This window comes from Arvicola amphibius, chromosome 6 (genome assembly GCF_903992535.2).
Source record: "Arvicola amphibius chromosome 6, mArvAmp1.2, whole genome shotgun sequence".
Lineage (NCBI taxonomy): Eukaryota > Metazoa > Chordata > Mammalia > Rodentia > Cricetidae > Arvicola > Arvicola amphibius.
The window spans coordinates 10,873,186-10,893,937 of record NC_052052.2 but is presented as its reverse complement, the minus strand read 5'-3'; the positions used below and the strand labels follow the sequence as shown (position 1 = coordinate 10,893,937).

General features: G+C 54.5%; 1 protein-coding gene across 1 annotated transcript; it reads right to left on the bottom strand.

The window, feature by feature from the left end:
- Positions 1-1,762: 1,762 nt before the first annotated feature.
- Positions 1,763-18,588, bottom strand: Efhd2 (EF-hand domain family member D2). Its single transcript, XM_038334192.2, has 4 exons — positions 18,220-18,588; positions 5,351-5,498; positions 4,224-4,358; positions 1,763-3,351 (listed from the first exon to the last, which is right to left on the bottom strand). Exons 1-4 carry the CDS (start codon positions 18,519-18,521, stop codon positions 3,220-3,222), a joined length of 717 nt encoding a protein of 238 aa, XP_038190120.1. The 5' UTR covers positions 18,522-18,588; the 3' UTR covers positions 1,763-3,219.
- Positions 18,589-20,752: the final 2,164 nt, after the last annotated feature.

Below are 20,752 nucleotides of genomic sequence, written 5' to 3'. Positions count from 1 at the left end.
CCTTGGGAAGTTTTTCATTTGTTTGGATTTTAAAAAAAAACTTTAAAATTACATTTATTTCCTTGTGCATACACATACATGCCAAGGATTACATGTGGAGGCCAGAGGACTACTTGGTGGAGGTGGTTCTCTCCTTCTGCCATGTTGGGGCCATGGAGCTCAGGCTGGTTTTTCAACCCTGATCCTCCTGCCTCTACCTCCCCAGTGCTGACATGATAGGCCGGTGCCCTAGGGATGGTTTCTGGAGCAGTCCCTCATGGGAATGGGTTATTTGAGGCCTCCTCATTTCTCAGCGGGCTTTCTCTGTAGGGCTCAGCTAAGGCTGCCGAACAGTTGAGGCTCTGGCACCTGATGTCAGCCTGTTGGGATTGGATTCTGAGAGCTCAGAGCCCACATGTGGTCGCTAGTTCAGTTGCAGTTTGAATGGCAGCTGGTCTCTTCCTCCACCCAAGTCTGTCCCGCTAGCACATTGGTCTCAACCTGTGGGGTTGCAACCCCTGCGGGGGGTGGGGGGTGTCAAATAACCTTTTTGCAGGGGTCGCATAATAGATACCCTGCATATCATATATTTACATTATGATTCTTAACAGTAGCAGAACTAGTTCATACATACACCACAGTTAAAGGGTGACAGCGTTAGGAAGATTGAGAACCACTGCTTTAGCAAGTTAGGGAATCCCTAGTGCAAGGGGTATAGAGGGCAAGAGCTCACCGATAAGTGCCAGGAAACCCTGAATTGTTGAACAATTCTGGAAACAAGACTTTCTTCTTCAAGGGAAGAACTGACAACTGTTTCCCATCCAGGAGGCTGTGAGTGGTTGTGTTAATACCTGGTAATCTTTGCCATTCTATAAAGTCAACCAGGACTAAGGGGCAATGTGGGCCACCTGGTGCTGCAGTTCCACTCTTAGCCACATGGGGGCAGAATAACGCAGACAAATCAGAAACTTCTCTCACTCTAGTTAGGCTGTCTGACCACAAGTCTGGAAAGACCAGTCTACCTACATGTTAGGCGACGGAGACGGGGATGCCATGGGTGCCGAACGGGCAGCTGCTGGTGCCACCACTGCAGCCACTCCCCCCACTCCAGGGACACTGAGCATGGTGGGCGTCTGTACCATGGGGATTCACTGATTCTGAACCTCTCTCTGGAGAATTTTGTTAGTTTCTTTAGACAGGGTCTTGCAGTGTAGCCCAGGCCAACTCAGGCTCGAGAAGGCTGGGTTGAGAGGCATGCACCACCATCTGGTTCTGGCCATCATTTGGGACCAGGTGGCACGCACGGGCCATGGGCTAGCTCCAATTGGTCTGTGTGCCTGGTCACCTTCAGGCCTCCCTATTCTTTATATCTATTTAAAGACTTATTTATTTTATGTATATGAGTGCTTTATCTGCATATACACCTTTACTGCGGTAGAGGGCATTAGAGCTCACTAGAGATGATTGTGAGCCACCACGTAGTTGCTGGGAATTGAACCTGGATCGTCTGGAAGAGCAGCCAGTGCTCTTATCCGCTCTCCAACTCCCCCCCTCCATTCTTATCTTTAAAAGGAGTTTAAAAGACAGTGCCCTCCAATGAGCTTCTTTCAGGATGAAATGAGTTTAATATACGTTATGCTTGGACTGGTAGTGTTTCAAAGGTGCTAAGGGCCCAACCTCACAGTCCTCCCCAGGCTCCTGACATGACTGCCCAAATCCAGTGACCTTTATCTTTGTCCCATCCCCTGCCCTCTTCAGTGAGCCATCAAAAACCACACACACATAAGAATATAGACTTTTATCTCATTTTAGTTAAAAAAAATAATCGTACCACTGAATGAAGAAGTAGCTGTTTTCTTTTTGGGGGGGGCGGAGGGGGGAGAGGTGGTGAGAGGGAGGGCAAAAAAAATAAAATGCAAAAAGCCAAAAGCAAAGGGAATTTATATCCATCTGTATAAACATATCCACTAAGGCAAACACAAGCCAGGGCCAAAGCTGCTGGGCTGGGCTGGGCTGGGCTCGGTCCCTCTGATTCTCATGGGTTCTAAGGCCGAAAAAAATAAAACCTTTGCGAGTCCCACGGGGGGGAACTGGGGACTCCTGGAGCTGTGGTAAAGTAAAGAGTCGTCGACTTCCACTGAACGCTGCACAAAGGCGGCCGCTACGGCCGTTCACTTAGACTGGGTGACGTCACAGTTTCACCAACACGGCAACAGATACACACACACACACACATACACACACACGTGAGCAAGCACATGGGAGCTACGGAGGAACGGCACGCGCTTCACTATGGCCTGTCTGGCGATGGGTGGGCTTGGGGAACCCCCATGCGTTGCAGGGGTGGGCACGACAGGCAGGCGTTGTCGCTGGTGACAGGCGCAGGGAAGGATACGTGTGAAAGGGGTACCAGCCCTGTGCCCTTCTGCCAGTACACAAACATGTCAGGCACTCCGAGGCAGAGCGCTGAGGTCCCTAGGAAGGCCAATCCCTTGGCACCCCACCCCAGCCCCTTGGGACCCTCAGCTTGTTCTCGGGGTAGGGTGTCAGAAACGGACATAGCTGCCCCTCCCCACAGAGCCCTGTCACTCATGTCCCCATGACACGCCTAGCAGAGTGCGGCCTGTGAGGTAGATTCAGTGGCCTTCACCCTGCCTGGGCCCCATTTTTTAATTAGCCTAGAGTGTTAGGGCCTGGGTCTCTTCATCAAAATAGGAGTCCCTCCACTTCTAGCCCCATTCATATCAGCCTAGAGTGCTAGGACCTGGATCTCTTCACCAAAACAGGGGTCCTTCCACGCCCAGCAGAGAAGGGCCTGAAAGGAAAAGTCCTGGGGAGAGGACTGACTCTCTCTGCTGGTCCTTATTTAGGAGGGGGCCATCAGGCCCAGGGCGGGTGGCCTAGAGTTAAGGGTGGGTGGGTGGAGAAAGTAGCTGGTAGACAAGGCAGGGGCATGGTGAATGGGCTGAAACTGGGCTAGAGCAGGCAGCAGGGTGGCCAGACAAGAGGATGCTGGTGTCTGGTGTCACAGCCTCAGGGACAGCGGGAGGGAGCAGGGACTGACCCAGTCAATCACCGGGGAGACTCCTCAATGAGATCCGTTCATGTACAGTTTGGATTTTAGTGGTGGTCCTGGCACACACAGACCAGGACTCAGGCCTGTCTCCCACTGGTCTCCTGTACCCATCCGTGCCCCCAGACTGCACACTGGGCAGGGCTGGGTCTCGGCCTCGGCCCTGGCTACTTGAAGGTGGACTGCAGTTCCTTGAAGGCCGCTTTCCTCTGTTTCACCTCCTCAGCCTGCTTCTTCCTTTCCTCTTGCTCGGCTTTGATCTCCTCCTCAAAGCGGCTGGACACATTGATGGCCTGGACCTGGGAGTGAGGGTGACAGGTCAGGGACACGGTCTCCACAGCACCCCTGGGAGCTGCTCACCTTCTGTCCCAGGCTCCCCGACAGTGGCCCCTCCATGCCTCAGTCTCTCGCCACACAGAACCCGGCACACAGTGACTGACCCCAGGGGCTCGTGGGGGAAGAAGGGTAAAATAACGCACTGCTAGGGTAGAACTGGTAAAAATGCTCGCCTAGCACACATGATGGCCTGGGTTTGAGCTGCACTTCAGGAAAACCGGGGTGTGGCGCTGAACACCTGTGATCACAGCACAGGCGAGACAGAAGCAGGAGGGTCAGGAGTTCAAGGCCAGCCTGGGTTGTGTGAGACCCTGTCCCTCAGAGACAGAGAAAGAGTGAGAGACAGAGAGAGATAGAGACACAGAATAGTCATTGGCAGAGTCTTGATGTCCTGTCCTAAGGTGAGCATATAGGTCTGCTGATGGACCCTGACATCTCTATCAAAGGCTGGAAGAGAGGGGAGGCAGCGCAGCCTCGGGAAGCAGAGGTCTTAGTCTGGAAAAGGGGAATAAGGAAAGGCGGGGGGCCTTGGGTGGGCAGGACTCAGGAGTCACTGGACCCAATGTGTCCCCCCATCTATGCGTGTGCTGAAGGGGAGGAAGCTGTACATGCAGATGTGTGAGGACCTCCTCCTGCCCCGCCTGGCGTCCTCCATGGTAGGGCTGACAGGGCAGGGTGTCTAGGGAGCAATGCTGCTGTCTCCCTCTTTAAGAGCCCCTAGCCCTGCACACCCCACAAAGAGTTGGCTCAACAGAGACAGGGAGGGACTGAGCCAGTCCCCAGTCTAAGCCGTGCCATCCTATAGTTGGGCCACGCGCAGTCCCTGGCTCCTCACCTTGGCCTCGAAGAAGTTCTTGGCACCCTTCACGCCCTCTGTGGAGACGTCAATCTCCGAGAGGCGGGCCAGGACGTGCAAGCCACTGTCTTCCTGCAACTCCCCTGCTGCTGCCTTGCGGAAGATCAGAAGGAACTGTGGAGGGGAGACACGGGGTCAGCAAGGCACGAGTGGAACAAAGTCCCGGGCCACACCCAAGCCTGGACTCAGATCTCTATAGAGAGGCAGAGAGAGCTATGTGCTCACCGGCAGGGCTGGAAGCTAGAGCTGGGTTTCAGTCCCTATCAGTCCCTATCTTCCTGGTGGACCTTGCTAGGAGGACCTTGGGCTAAGGACCACACCCAGCTCCCACCCTCAGCTTCAGCCTGCCTCTCCTGTTTGTCATCCATTGCTCCCCCGCATAAATCTGCACTGTATTCCATTCCCAAGGGCCGGGTGAGGCGGGGGGGGGGGGGGGGGCTTGCTCCCATTCTGCGGTTTGGAAGATGGTTCGGAGGTGTCAAAGGCTTAAGTGCTGGATGGGAATGGATGCTCTGACCCCAACCCGTTCCCACGGCCACTCTGATGTTCTTCTCAGGCCTCTTGTCACCTCCCGCACCCCAAGAAGCCCGTGACACCTCCTCTCTCCCCGACCTCCTGCCAGCTGTAAGGGCCAGGGCTCCCTGAGCACCAACCTCCCCAAACACGCAACCCCATGCTGTTTAGGACCCAGAACCACAGCCGTCACGCTTTGACCTTCATCCCTCCTGCCAGTTCCTAAACAGGCTGGCCCTTAGCTTCTGCCTCAGAGAACGTGAAGCTACCTTGCTTGGTAGCAGGCACCACTCCCTTTCCTCTGAGCCAAGCACACGTCCAGGTGCCTCCCCTTCTAAATCAGACTACGCAGCCTTTCCCACAACTCAGCTGAGCAGATAGAAGTCATCCAAAATAGCTGGTTGTGGTGGCTTACATCTATAATCCCGGCACTTGGGAGGCGGAGGCAGGAGGACACCTGCCAAGAATGCCTCGCAAGCCTCACATAGTTATCAGGTATCCAGTCTGTTGGCCAATGACAGTGCCATTCCATAGCAAAGGTCACCCAATGCTCAGGTGTGGCAGGCTGGGGAGCAGTCTGCGGAGGAACTCACCTCCCGGAAGCTGAGTTTGCTGTCAAAGTCCTCATCCACCTCGTTGATCATGCTCTTCAGGCCCAGGTGAGTCTGGGGGGCCCCCAGTTTCTCCATCATGAGTTTCAGTTCCATCAGATCGATGAAGCCGTCCCTGCCGGCATCATACCTGTGGACACAGAGAAGCTTAAAGGTACCCTGATGTGCCTCACGTCTGACCATGTAGGGAGGCCACAAGCCTGGGACACAGGAAGTGGTCAGTGTCTTCCTATCAGAGCTGGAAGGGACCTCACCACATGCTGGGGCAGCATCCTGTATCTGAAAACAATGCTGATTCTCACACGAACCTGAGGCTTGAGGGAGGAAGCCACAGCCTCCTGTCCTGAGTGTGGGGTGAGCAGAAAGAGCTCCCACCATGTCTGTGGATCCAGCTATCTGGTCCAGGCACCTTTACAGGCACTTGAGGGGTGTCTCAGGCTCACCCTGGCTAGATCTGTGGCTCCAGTTAGGTGGTTGGCCCTTGTGAGCTGGGGCTGAGATGCTCTTTGCTCTGGGGGCTGCCCTGTGCACTGTCGGATGGTCACAGAAGAAGTCCTCCTGGGCCACGACAGCCAAATGTCCCGCAAACACCGCCAACTGTCTCCCGTGTGTGTGTGTGGTGGGGGCGGGCGGGGAGGTGCAGAATCATTCCAGTGGTCAGAGGATGGCGTGGAAGGTGGTCTCTATTTTTTTAAACACAGTCTCACTATGTATCCCCGGTTGTCCTGAATGTCACTATGTAGCCCAGGCTGCCCTTGCACTTGTAGCAAGCCCCTGCCTCCCACACGTTGGGACAACAGGCGTGCACTGTCTTGCCCCACTATTTATTTTTTTGTGGTGCACGTTCCACTCCACCACCAAGCCACATCCCTTCACATGGACCAGTGGCTCCTTTCACACTGCACCCTGCACACAGGGATCTGACTTCCTGTTCCGGCTCATGCTAGGTTTCAGGGGAGAGAGTGAGAAGCACCTATTAGGTGCTCAGACTGCGGAATAAGTGACTCAGGAAGGAATCCAGAGCCAAGAGTCTCAGTGGCCTTCATGGAGTCCTGTGCTAGGAGGGAGGCAAGGCAGCGCCATGGTCACAGCGGGGCAGCGGCCTTGGGTGTGTCCAGGAACAGGCTGTTCTGGGAGCCTGCAGGGAGTGGCCGGGGAGTGGGGGTGCTGGGCAGCCTGGCACAGAACCAGTTGATAACGAGGCCTGTCCCTGCCCTTCCCTTCTTTCCTCTGCCACCAACAGACTGGGATCGGTGAGAACAGGGTCTAAGTGTCCCTTTCCTAAGGCCACACTCCTTGTGTTGTGAGTGACCAGAGGTGGCCTCCAGCCCATTTCCTAGCTGGGAAGGTACTGCCCACACCTGAAGCATTGGCCTTGCTTGCAGGTCCATCGGGTCTTCCTTTCAGGGTGACTGTCTCCTGGGACATAAGCCTGGGGAGAGTGGCCTCAAGTGGCATGTGGGGTTTTTCTGGTACCCGAGGCCTTCAGCTGGACAGATGACCACAGTCTGACACAAGGTGCTCAACTAGAGACACTGAGATCTATGGGCTCCCCTTTGCCCCTCGCCAGTTATATACAGCCATGCCCGACTTGAGTGCCCAACTTGAGACTTCTAATGGCCCCCAGGAATTGAAAACTGTCTTTTGGGTGGGAGCTTTATTGCTTACTTTATAACCAGAGGTTCAGAGAGGCTAATTGACCTGGCCAAGGTCACACAGCAGGAAAGGAGCTGGGCTGTTAGGCTGATGCACTTATCAATCTGTCTGTCTGTGCCCAGCCTCCTCCTGTGTCCTGCGGCCACGTGCAGAACAGTGTCTGCCGGGAACGCCAAGACGAGCATCCGTATGAGGGGTATAAATAGTTCATGCCTGAATGAGTCAGTAATGAAGCACAGAGAACACAGGACCATGGATTCCTGGGCCGGGGACAGGCTGGCGAGAGGGCCCTGAGGGCGGAGGGACTGCTGGGGGGGGGGCAAGTGTGAGAGGATGTGGTGGGGTGGCAGTGAGGCAGGCAAGGGTGTCATGACCTCCACCTACAGCAGGAAGGGCCATGAGGTGACTGGGTACCCCTCCTGTCACCGCGGGATGTCTGCTGGTGGTGGAGGGCTGGGTACCTGCTGCGTGCCTTTGACAAGAGGAGTGCCCGATGAGGGGCTTGCCTTTCCCAGGGCAAGACATAGGGATGCCTCTCCTCTGTGCCCCTTGGCACCACAAAGTCCCCCTACTTTCTAAAGGTGGTTTCCAGTGAAGGTTAGAGATGGCACATCATAGTTCTGATGTCAGACGGCCTGGGCTCCTCCTCAGCACAACGCAGAGTGTGTGTCCTTTGAGGGACATCTGGTAACATCTGGACCCATTCTTGGAGTCATGGGTGCTACTGAACAAATACCAAGGTAGATGACTACAGCATCCAGCATCCTAAGAAGAAATGGTCCGTGCCTGTCTTAGCCTCTTTCCTGAGGCTATGCTAAAACAGCCTGACACAAAGCAGCTGGGAGGGAAAGGGGTCTTTTTGCTCTCAATTCCTGGTTACAGCCACAATGGCTAGGGAAGTCAAGGCAGGGGCTTGAAGCTACTGGTCCCATCGTACCCAGCAGGGCATAGTGGATGAACGCCTGCTGGCATGCTCGCTGCTACTCAGCTCACTTTCCCTACTTGCCCTAGTTAGTGCTAATTGTCAACTTGACACAGCCTGGTGTCATCTGAGAAGGGAATCTCAATTAAGGGTTTGCCCAGATCAGATTGGCCTGCGGGTGTATCTGAAGAGGATTGCCTTGGTGGCTAATTGAGGGCCCAGCCCATTGTGGGCGGCGCCATTCCCTGGCCTGTGGTCCTGGGCTGTATTGGGAAGCTACCTGAGCAGGGACCAGAGGAAGCTGCATTCTTCCACGGTTCCTGCTTCAAGTTCCTACTTGAGGTCTGTCCTGCCGTCTCCCAATGATGGTCTATGATATCGAGGTGTAAGCCAAATAAATCCTCTTCTCCCCAAATTGCTTTTGGTCCAAGTATAGGAAGGAAATAATGCTGTTATGTAAATAAAACCCCAAACCTAGGGAGTGGTGCTGCCCAGTCCTACACTTGGTCTTCCCACATCATTAGCATAACACAGTGCCCTACAGACACGCCCATAGGCCAACCTAGACAATCCCTCCTTGAGGTTCCCTTTCTGGGGATTCTAAATTGTGACAAGCTGACAAATCGAAATTAACCGTTGGGGGTCCTAAATGTCACTGGGCCATAGTGGAGAAACCCAGATGTCATGGTGCCTCTTGGTTACTGGGAGACCTGCCTGGGCTCACAGATGCCAAGCCCACAGCAAAGAGTCCATTTAAGGGTATCAAGGGTAGCTACCTCTGCATGGTAGCTATCTATCACCGTGAGATTTCGTTATCTTGCCAAGGAACCACCACGTGCCAGGCACTTTATTTTTATATGCTTAGAAATCATAGCAGGTCAGGACCGGGAAGCAAGACCACTGAGGAGGGAACTAGCTTGGGATTCAGACCCCAGCTTGGGAGGCACATGTCCCTTGTTTTTCTGGGTCCCCAGCTGGAGCTGGGGTCTATGCTTCTTTCAAAGCCAGACAAATCAGTCTAGAGGAAGCACACAGCATATCTAAACTTGGATGTCAAGTCAGGCTGTGGATTCCCTGGTTTCTGGCAGCTTCAGACTGGGCCAGGCCAGGCCCCAAACCGCAGTCTACATCAATCAAAGGTCAATCAATTACTAGGGCTGGGTTCCAACCCAGACAGATTCCAGTCCCTGGGGGACAATGCAAGAGCTAGCAACACTTCCAAAAAAAATATATCAATCCTCAGCTAGGTGACATAGAGCCAGAAGCCTGCTGCCAAGGTGAGAGGTGGCCCTGGAGGAGGTGACCATTCCCCAAAGACCCTAAACACGTTCATCTGTGATGTGCCTGAAGTCCTGATGTGGCCTAAGCCTGGGCTGGCAGGGCTAACCTGACCGAAGACTTGATTGCATGCTCACATCGAATCCTAACCTCTCTTCTGCCTCTGCTGGCTGGGTGGCTTTGCTGGCCGCCTGTCCGCACGAACCTCACCTTCACCATTCCTACCATACAGATTAAAGAACTCATTTTGGGATTGAGGTGAGGATTGGGAGATGGTTCAAGCTGACTCAGCACAGGGCCAGGACCGCAGCAGGTACTTAACACATGCTAACTGGCAATAATAACCAAATGCTATCGCCTGCCTTTAGGGATATGAAAGGGTAAATGCTGACATAAAGTGGTCAGCACACAGTAGGTGCCTAAAACCTGTTAATGTCCTCAAGATCATGCACCAGATACTGCAATGAGCATCTCACTCCCTTACTATGAAAACCGCAGCAACAGTGGAACAATAAAAGCCACCTTGGAGCCCCAAAGCATCGCTGCTTAATCACAAGGACCAGGGTTTGGTTCACAGCACCCGGGTCAGGCAGCTCCTCACTTTAACTCCAGCTCCACAGGATCCGACTCCTTCTTTTGGCCTTCTGGGATACTGCATCATAAAATAAATGCACATAGATACATACATATTTAGGAGCAGGGGCACACACACACACACACACACACACACACACACACACACACACACACGTGCACGCCAGAACACTCAATTAAAGAAGAAAAAACCCAAAACCAAACCCCACTATGCTGGAACTGAGTGTGGTAGCCCTTGTCTATAATTTCAGCATTTGGAAGATAGGGGCAGGAGGATTGCAGTGAGTTTGAGGTCAGCTTGGTTTACATAAGAGAGTTCAAGGCCAGCTAGGGCAGTCTTAAAAACAAAGAAAAAAAAGGACCCCTGTTTAGGGCTTGATGGTGCAGGGCTGGGAGGAGAGGCTTAGGTGGAAGTGACCAGGGTGGGGGTAGGTGGGAGGTGTACCAGTCTGGATAATGACAAAGGGGCTCCCCAGAATTTCTCCTCCTCTGTAACTTACTTGTCCCCTACTAGGCCTGACTTAGGGGTCTGGCTAAGATGAAGGAGAAGGAGCCTCAAACTGCACAGCTCCGAGTCTCCCTGCTTTCTGTCTATAGGTAAGGGAGGTGACGGTGGTAACTGTCCCCAAGCCTCCAAGCCAGTGAAGCCTGAGACCTTGGCTGGGGAGGCTGCTTACCCTAATGCCCTTCTGAGCAGGAACTGAAGCTCAGAGGATCCAGGAAATGAAAGGTTAGCCCTCAGGGGTCCTCCACATAGCCTGGTCCACCAGAGTGGGCAGTGATAAACCCAGAGTCACACAGCAGGTGGAATTCTAATAGCTGCCTTCTTCCTCCTGGACCACCGGGGTGGGGAGAGTCTCATGGTTTTCAAGCACATAGGTGAGGTGGGGGAGGTTGGGCCCAATGCTCCACTTGGGGTTGGCCCAGGAGGGTCAATGTCACCCAGCTCTGTCAGTGAAACTCTCAGGCTTTGGAGCTCAGCACCTTTCCCCAGCAGTGGAGGGAGGCTGTGGGCCTGGCATCCGGCCCACATTCCTGCCTGCCTCCCCCTGCATAGTTCTCAACTAGGGGAGGACTCAGCAGCTGCTGCCCCGGATGCCAGCGACAAAAATCCCTCCCATCACCCTCTCTACAGCTGCCACCCAGGCAGACCCTGTCTTTCAGCCTAACTGTGGTCCCTAAAGAAGCTGGCTTCCTCCCAGCTTCAACTCTCCCCTTCCCAAATTCTGTTCATCCAGAGTCACCAAAGTGGGCAGCGCCTAGCTCCAGTGACCTGCAATATGGATGCCTGGCCCAGTCCCCAGGCAGGCTCCTTTCACAAGGTTATCCTTCGTGGAGACTTTGATGAACACCTTACCATATGCTGGGTACTGGGCCAAGCGTGCTGTGTCAGACTCTCAGTACAGACATCCCGTTTCAACAGACAAGGAGACTGAGACAAGGAAAGGAAGTCCACTGGCCAAGGTCAGCGGGGACACGGGTACAGCGGGGTACAAAGGCGGTAAGAACCACGCTAGCTCCCGATGCTTCTAGACCCACGTGGGAGAGCGCCAGAGCTGCTAAGGATAGTGCAGTGGAGGTCATTTCACCACGCCCCCTCCCCCGTAAGGGCCAAATGCCCATGCACTTCTCCTGCTTGGTGTCTTGAATACCTCCAAGAGCAGGAGGCTCACTGTTCCCTTTGCCATTGATTGCTCCCCCATCCCCAGTCCTGCCTACTGGCTGAGATGCAAAGCCACCATCACAGCTGTCACACCAGCAAAGGGAAGAGGCACAGGGAACTACATTCTGTCCCTTCTGGCACCCAGTCCGGGCTTGTGCTGCTGGCTCCAAGGGGCCACAGGATAGACTGCAAAAGGGGTGCTGTTTATAGGTTCGGGGTCCCCCGTCTATGTGCTACATTATCATCATGAATATCTATTTTCAGGATTATTAAGGAATAAGTGTAATCATGAATAGAAAGGGGCAACCACAGATGCTTCAAACCTATTAATTCTATTCTAATCATTAAGTGGCTGTATTCTGGGGCCTCCCCCATCCTGTGTAGGAGGGGTCTCAGTGGCTCCTGAGCCTCTATATCTTGAGAGATGGGAAGGTATCCTTGAGGGTAAGTGACACTTTGCTAGCTTTTCTGGCCAGCCTTGGCCTGCTTGCTTTTCTCTATAGAAGTGCAGGTGGGTCCCAGGAAGGACAACTCAGCAGGGACAGCATGGCGTGTCCCCACCCCCACTGACTGACTCATGGGAAAAGCCAGACAAGCATCACTTCTCCTTCCTCTCCTTAGGGTAGAATGTGACTTTGATCTCCTGACCTAAGTCAGGGAGATTTAGGGAGGGACCAGGCTGCCATGCTCTCGGTCCCCCAGCCCTAGGCTTCCTGAGAGCCTGAGGGTCCCATGAGAGCTCCCAAGCTGACAATTACTTGCTTGGAGGCTGTCATGGCTAAGGGTTGTCTTAACCCCCAAGTCTGACACCACCCACAGGCTGAACCAAGGTGACAACGTGGGATCCTCCTGTCTCTGCTCTACTTCCCACCCACCCTTAATCATCACTTATGATAGTGATCATGGAGACTGTTACTTAATGTCTAATATAATCTGGTGAGTGGGGTTACATACGCCTGACTCCATTCATCTTATTCCTGAACAGCTCAGACAGACAAATTACCTGCCACCCTACAGTCACCCGTAACGGACGTGGCAGGAGCCTGGTACTTTCTTCCTTTGTCTCTCTCTTTCAGTGGTATACTGGGGATGAACCCCACGGCCGCATGCATGCTAAGGTCTCACCAAGTTGCCCAGGCTGGTCTTGAACCCACTTTGCCGCACAGGTTGGCCTTGGATGATCTATCCTCCTGCCTTAGCCTCCTGAGCAGCTGGGATGACAGGCCTGCTCCGCCAGGCTGGGGAGGCCCTTGCTCACAGGGAGACTTGTGGAGATGCATATCTGAACTGACCACGTTAGGGCACAATGCTGAAGGACTATGGATCCCATGAGGGACGAATCAGAATCTGGAGTCAGACCCAGGATGAAGCAATGCCTCTGCCTCTCACTAGCTATGGGACCTTAATCTGAGACTCAGTCTTCCTACCTGTGAAGTGGGTGGTGGGAATCTTACAGGATGTTAAGAAAGTATTAAGAAGGGAGCCAGCAGGGCTGGAGAGATGACTCAGTGGTTAAGAGCACTTGCTGCTCCTGCAGAGGACCTGGGTTCTACTCCCAGCGCCCATATGGCAGCTACAACTGTCTATAACTCCACTTCCAGGGAATCCAGTGCCCTGCACAGACCTCCATGCAGGCAAAACACCCGTATACATAAAACAATAATAATAACTAATAGAAGAAGAACTAGTGTCATGGCACCCAATGGGTCAGTAGCGGCCCCATTCATCGGCCAAGTAAGAACTTCCTGCTCAGTACTGCATGCCAGTCCCAGTCCCAGCTCCTCACACCTGCCTGGTCCCGCAGCCTCTCTTCTAGTAAAGCAGAAGTCCATCAGGAAGGCTGCCGGGCAGCCATAAGGAAGTTAGTGGCTGCAGGGTGTGGGGACTGCCCTTGCGAGAGGCTGCAAAGCCACTAACACCTCAGCCGGGCTGGCCTTGCAGAACCAGCCACTGACCTGCCTCTGGCAGCACTGAGGACCCTGGAGCCTGGATTCTTCCAGCTGAAGCCGGGCCTGGACCTCAGGGACAGAGAGTGTGAAGGAGAAGAGGGCAGATAGGAAAGTCCCCAGAAGGGGTGGGGGAGGGGAGGTGACTCAGATGCAGAGGGGAAGTGGGAGGAAAGAAGAAGGGGCCCTCTGTTGGGAATCCTCCCTCCCTGGGGCGTGAGGCACCCCAACCCCCACCAAGCTATGCTCTGACTTCTGCAAGAGCAAACACCCACCCCCACCCCCCTAGCCTCCTGGATCTAGTCACACAACTCACACGCAGGACTTGGTCAGGTGACTCAGCCTTTGAGGTTTGTGGTCGAAATTGACCCCTAAGGTACAGGTGAGTTCCCTGGGCACTCTCTCTAGTAAGGCCAGGGCCCTGGGACAGCTTAAGCTTGACAGCAACCACAGAAGGCCGCAGTCTTTCAGAGGGTAAAAATACAAAAGCCTCCCATTACTGGCCCTCTGCCAGACTCCCAAGAGGTTCTCTGAGGCCCTTGGCTGGAATTTGCATATGCAAAAACTTAGGAAGCTAGATATTGGGTGACAGGCAGCACCCCGGTCTTCTAAGACCACTCATGACCTTAAAAGTCCCCAGACTGTGTCTGCGTTGTTTCTGGTTTCACACACTCAACTCTTAGCACTTGGCCAGCTAGGTCCTCCAGACCCAGGAGAAACCGAGGCTCAGGGACCCCTGTACCCTGCCCAGAGCAACCCAGCTGGGTGACAAGGGGCTGTGTCCCAGTTTTATGCCACTCCGAGGGCCGCTGTTTGCTCTTCCCCTTTCTTCTGCCACCTGCCTTCCACGTAATTAAGTAATAATGAATTCATTTCTCTATTTTTGTTATTTATCAAAGCAATATGGAGCTGTCAATCAGAGCGTCTGTTGGGCAAGAGGAAAGAGGTTCATGGGCTGGATCTCTGTCATTCTGGCCCAAAGCAAAGGACGGCTGCCAGCCTAACAGCCTGGTAGCTCCGCTGGGGGGAAGAGGAGGCAGCCAGAGGCTCATTTCGAGCTACCTCAGTGTCAGCACTGATGACCGCCACCAGGGCCAGGGCATATGCTGGACTTGGGATTGTGATACCAGTAACTTAGTAAGAATCGATTCTGTGCCAAGTACTTGGCTGAGACTCGAAAGCACTATCAGGATGAGGAAAGCGGCCCAGAAAGGGTTAAGTAAGGCGCTCAAGGTTCACATGTGGTTAGGTCCAGGCCACCCAGGCCTGCAGGCCATCAACTGGGAAGGGAAGAGAGGGAAGGGCAGGTGGCCCCAGGAGCTTGTGATGAAAGCTGCAGCCAGAAGGAAAGGGAAGCCAGCCTGCCTGGCGCAAGGGGTCGTGAGATGAAGTGGGCCGGGAGGAGGCTAGGCAGAGGGACAGGGCCAGTGTGGGCCAGGCAGGACAAGGAACTAGGGCACCTTCCTCAGATTCCACAGCAGATTCACAGTTACGTGGCTGCCTGAAAGGCAGGCAGGTGTCAGCTTACAGAAAGAACCCTCCAGAGCTCTTCTGAGGCTGCTGTCAGCGCAAGGGTTGCCATCCCTGAAATTTTGTGGGTCTGTCCCACACCTTTTTTTTTTTTTTTGCCTTGGAAGCTTCTAGAAACAACTCTGAATGAGTGGGCAGAGAGAGGGGAGGGGAAGGGTGGCAAGGGGACGGAGGGGGGGGATGGATATCGCCTGAGGCTATCGGGGAGGGGGTGCACAGGCCCTAAGATGCATGGCCTCTATGCTTGGTGGCAGGCAAAACTCAGCCCATGTCATCTCTAAGTCCTACCTTCAGGAAAACCTATAATCCTGAGCAGGCCATTTCTCCCTTCTGAGTCTCAGTTTGCCTGTCTGTAAAATGGGGAGAGGGGCTGGCGTCCGCTGGCAGTGTGGCGGATGGCAGAGCCTGCTGCTGTTTCCTCCCATTCTCCCTCCACCACTGACTGTCCTAGGGACTCATCTGCCCATCCACACTGAATAGATAGACCAGGAGACTGCACAGAAGTTCTGGAGAGCACCAAGGCTCAAGATCCTGACGGAATAAGGCTGGAACGTAAGAGTCTTTGAGAATCACTACACACCGCCTATTCCCCCTTGCACTTGGGTAGACGGAGGTCCAGGGACGATACCTCCTAGCTGTGGCTGCCAAAGAAAAGCCATCTTCACTTCCCAGGGACATCGACTCCCCCCCCCCCCCCCCCCCCCCCCCCCCCCCCCCCCCCCCGCTCTCCACAGAAGCCCTGGCTGCAATCCTGGGACCTGCTGGGCCCCAGGAGGCAGCAGCCACTCGCACAGTGGAAGCAGAGCAGCATTCTGTGCTTGGAGAGGCCTTCGGTGGTGGTTCCCAGCCGGGACTCGGCTGGGCTGGGCTCAGCGGGCACAGTAAGGCCTTGTTTTCCTGAATACAACATCAGCAGCTTCGTGCCCCAGCCAGGGGGACTCTGGCGAGTGGCACTTCCTTCCCCTGAGGTCCAGTTTTCTGGCCCCTTCCTGCCCTGCCACCCCTCCCAACACCCCAGCGAGCAGCTAGTGCCAAGAGGCAGCTCTGAGGAGTCCACAGAAGTTCTTCTCCATCAAACTCGTTCCCCCCAAAACAGCCCGTGTAAATTGAGGGCTCTCTGCGAGCACAGAGCTTCCAGACCATTCTCCCTACTGGCTCTCCACCAAAGTTATTTCTCCCAGGCTTGTTCTTTAGTGGTATCTGGGTTTCCCAAAACATTGCTATGGTTTGGGGGATACAAATACTACAGAAGCACAAGAGGAGGGCGATTGAGGATTAAGGTGGCAGGCCTCACGGGGGGGGGGGGGAGAAGTCAGCTACACACACAGAAAGGGGTGTTGGGGTATATTTTGAGACACTGATGCAGGTATACTGTGATAGAAAACGCTGAAGGGCGGGCCACGGCTTTTGGAGCTGCCGGTCTGAGTTCGAATCCTGATCCTACCATTTTGGAACTGTGAAGTCCTGGCCAGTAATAGTCTGTGGCTGGACTCCATCTCTGCAAGCGTGATGCAACCATCCTGGGTCACGGGGTTGGTGGGAGGCAGGCATGAGCTCCTTCTCAACCCTATCGCTTCGGGAATCTAAGATACGTGTGAATGCTCTCTGGACTGCCCCACAGGGCAGCTCTCACACCTGGCCTAGGGTTCAAAAGCAAGGAGTGCGGGTTCAGTGGAGTCTGAAGCAGGGGTGCCCTACAGCCCTTTAACCCCCATGGAGAGGTCTGGGGTGGCATTCTAGTAACAGCTTGGGGCTTCTAGTCACCCAGGGCTGGGAACCTAACCCTTTTCCCATATGAGACCTGGCTGTGGGTGTGGAGAAGTGGGAAGAACCTCTCTGAACCCTGGCTGTAGGGAACGCCCCCTTCCTGGCTTCCTGGTTGGTGTCTGGGCACTGTCCACTGGGTGGGGCTGGGGCTGCCAATCCTTTACCTGCCCACTGTTTTCGGCTCCAGGGCTCCCTGCAGACGCCACCCAGAGCTCAGCTGTGGTGTTTTTTGCCCCATCTGGCATGCACTCCAGTCTAGTACCTAAAGGACCGACTGCTCCCTTTCCAGGAACCGTAGGTGTTGTGACAGGAAGTAGGGATGACCGGCATATGGAGGGACACTGGCACCATCCCTACCCCCATGGGTACTGTCTCTCTCCCCCGCCACATTGCTTAATTTTGTGTAATGTAGAATGGCTGAGCCCACAGGTCTAGAGGGCATCCATCCTTCTAGCCTGGTAAGGGTACAGCTTGGAATCATAGGAACTGGAAGGTAGGGGTGGGAGTCCCTAGGCAGGGCACAGAGCAAGGGGCCCCCTTTCTGCCCTGAGAGAGGATGAGTGCCAGGGATTGTATGGGAAGTGGGGGGACTATTGAGGGGGAGAGGGCAGCCTTCTGACAGAAAGTGGGGGTCATCACTGCATGGCCGATGAGTGAAGAGTACGGGGAGAAGAGACGTGCACCCACAGTGTATGGCAGGGGGGTCTAAGGCCTGAGGGGACTCTTCCCTGAAGGGAAGATAGGGGAGTTACATGTTTGTAGACAGGGACAGGGACAGAGGAGCCCTTTCCTAGCAAGCCCACCTGAGTGTTAAGGAAATGGGACCTGGTCAACAGGGTGGGTGGGAGGGGGTGGGAAGGGCTGAAGGGTTTTTCACCACAGTAAGTAAACAGAATAATTGGTGTGTGTGTGGGGGGTGGTGAGTCCCAACCCAGAACTAGAGCTACCAGAGCTAAGCAAAAGAAATTAAAGGACCCTAGTAAAAGGCATATGCTTGGCGCGGGTGCCGAGAAAGGGACGGCCCCCCTTGAGAGGCACTGGGGCGCCTGTACCGCTTTGGGGATAGGGAGTCCAAGTGGGATGGGAGAGGAAGGGAAGACACCGGCCCTTTCTCGGTGTGTGTGGGTGTCGGGTGGTAGGTTCAGTAACATTAACAGTGAGAGGGGAGTCGGCACCCTGTGTGGTGGCGGGGACTCGCTAGGGACCTGTGATTATCTGGAAGGAACCTCGGGTGCCCCTAACCCATGTGGGGTATCCTGAGGGCAGCATCACGGGGGAGGGGTGTCATGGCCAGGGCCAGGAAAGGGAGAGGGGGTCTCCAGACCCACTTGCGCGCTGGGGTGGTGAGTCTGGAAGCCTCGTGGCCCTCCGGAAAGGGCGGCAGAGTTCTCCACCCTGGTGAGTCAGGGTCCTGAGGGAGCCTGGCTGGGGACGCTGGGGTTCGGGCCCGAGGCCGGGTCTAGGGTGGCGGGGAACCGGGCGCGAGGGCACTCACTGCTTGAACATCTTCTCCATGTCTTTGATCTGCTTCCTGGAGAACTCCTTGAACTCGGTGTAGGGGTTGAAGACGCGGCGGCTGGGCGACTGCGGCTCGCCAATGCCCTGGTTGAGGTCCGCGCGCCGCAGCAGCTTGGCGCTTAGCTCGTCGTCCGCGCTGCCCAGCGCCTGGGCAGCCTCGTCGGGAGCCCCGGCCGCCGCCGCCGCCCCATTGAGCCCCGGCTGCTCGGTCGCTTCTCCGCCTTCGCCTTCCATCTGTAGCCTCCGGCTCAGCTTGCTGGCTAGCTCGTCCGTGGCCATGGTGGCCCGCGCGCAGCTGCCTCGGCCGGGCCCCTGCTCAGCACCGCACAGCCGGCCGCGCTCTTCCTCTTCCTGACACTCCCCGCCGACAGGCGCCGCCCCGAAGGTGGGACTTAGGGGACCGCCCGCCCCCGGGCCGGCTCCTGCCGCCCGCGCTGCGCGCCCAGTCTTTCTTAGTCCCCGGGGAGGGGGTCAAGTGCATCCTGCGCCCCAGCTCTTCAGCATCGCCCCCCTCCCCGCCGTGAAAAACCATCAGCATCCCTCTGGTGACTTCTGGGAGACCGCTGAGTCCCCGGGAGACCTCTGAAAGGAACCTGGTTTGGTGGTGGGGAGTGTCCCAATCCTGCGGGAAGGAAAAAGGGTCCGTTTGGTGGATGTGTGTTCTAGGACTAGAGAGGGGCACTCCCCGCAACCCCTTCTCTGGAATCCCCATTATTTGTGTCTCTCGACACCCTGTCGGTTGCCATGGAGACGCTGGTAGTGAAACACTGGGTTTTCTTGATAAGGTTGCTTGAATCTGAAGAATGTAGACCCTGGCGCTGGAGTCCAGTTGAGATTGTCCCCAGAGTCAGAATGGCTGGCATCTTTCAAGGGTGGGGCAATTACTGTGAGGGAGGTGGCACCTTACCCAAGTCGTCAAAGGTCCCCAAAGAACTGGGTAAAGGGGAAGGGGCTCGTACTGTTCCGCGATGATTCAGCACATAGCTGCTTGATCTGGGTGATGCCTGGGCCTCCACCTTAGAGGGATTTCAGAGAAATCTTGATGTAGCCTCCTTGATGGGAGTCCCGGAGGAGAGACCTCCTCCCCAAAGGCTCAGGAATGGGTACTGGAAAGGGAGAATTCAGACCTGGCTCTGTCATCTAGTGGGTCACTTCAAAACCCCAAATCTGGGCTGGAGAGAAGGCTCAGTTGTTGCAGAGGACTGAGCGCCGGTCCCTAGCACCCATTTATATAGGGGTTTGGGGGTAAGAGATGGCAAGTCACAAAGGTCTGTAACTCCAGGTTCAGGGGATTCAAGACCCTCTTCTCGCCTCTTTATGCACCTGCACACCTGTGCACGGACCCCCTTCCCCCACTTACACATAATTAAAAATAAAGTATATCTTTGAGCAGGCATGGTGGTGCAGCCTTTAGACTCAGTACTCAGGGGGCAGAGGTTGGGCAATCTCTGTGAGGTCAAAATCAGCCTGGTCTACATCAGGAGTTCTAGGCCAGCCAGGGCTGCATAGCAAAACCTTGTCTCAACAAAGACACTGTGCTCCATTGCCAACTGCAGGGGCACTAGCTATAATGCTGGTCCCCAGGCCCGACATTGCCTGACACCTGGGCCCTTTGGTACTGGGGTCCAAAAAGTTGCTTTTGGGGGGCACCTGGGGAAAGCCTTATTCTCTGGAGTCAAGAGTCTCTGGCACAGACGGGGTGTCTGTTCTCTGAGATGTTAGGACAATGCTGGAGACCCAGATACTGCCCACTCCCACAGACAAGGTACAGAGAAAACACGAGGCAATACTGTGGAGACAGAGGACACCCCAGAAGGTGACTGCTGCAGATGGCCACAGGATGACTTGCAGAGGAAGATAATCAATATTTGTGGATGCGTTCAAAACATTGTAGAATGAAAAGGTATTTGAAAGAATAAAATGGATGCCCGAAGAAATCTATAGTTTAGAAAATGCAAAATTTTGATTCACTGTGAGGTTGTTAAGTCTAATAAAGATGCTAAGTTTAAGAGTTTTTTTTTTTTTCTTTCCCCCTGAGACAGGGTTTCTCTGTAGCTTTGGAGCCTGTCCTGGAATTGGCCAAGGCTGGCCTCGAACTCACAAAGATCTGCCTGCCATTTTGTTTCCTTAAAAACCAAGATAGTTACCTGTTGATAGTGTTGGGTGTTTTGATCCAGTTGCTTGTGAAAGGGCCAAGGGAAGGAACGTGGTTTACTGATTACTGATTACGTCGGAACAAAGAATGGAGGTGGGAGGGGTAAAGATTTGAATATTTAAATTGCACCTGCACGTGCCTAGGTGTGTCCCGATTGTCCTTGCAAAGTGGGTAGGTGACTTTCAAAGCTCTGGTGAGCCTGTTTACCTAAACCTATGACTTTATTTTAAGTAGATTTCATGTAGCCCAGGCTAGCCTTGACCTCACTGTGTAACTGAGGATGATGCGCTTCTGATCTTTCGGCTTCCTAAATATGCTGGAGTTTAAGATGTGTACCCTAGGACCCTGTTTATAT

Coding starts and splice junctions, on each gene's coding strand:
- Efhd2 (XM_038334192.2), bottom strand. CDS start 18,521: ATGGCCACGGACGAGCTAGCCAGCAAGCTGAGCCGGAGGCTACAGATG. Junction 5,499..18,219: donor ATGGAGAAGATGTTCAAGCA/GTGAGTGCCCTC, acceptor CTGTGTCCACAG/GTATGATGCCGGCAGGGACG. Junction 4,359..5,350: donor GCAAACTCAGCTTCCGGGAG/GTGAGTTCCTCC, acceptor TCCCCTCCACAG/TTCCTTCTGATCTTCCGCAA.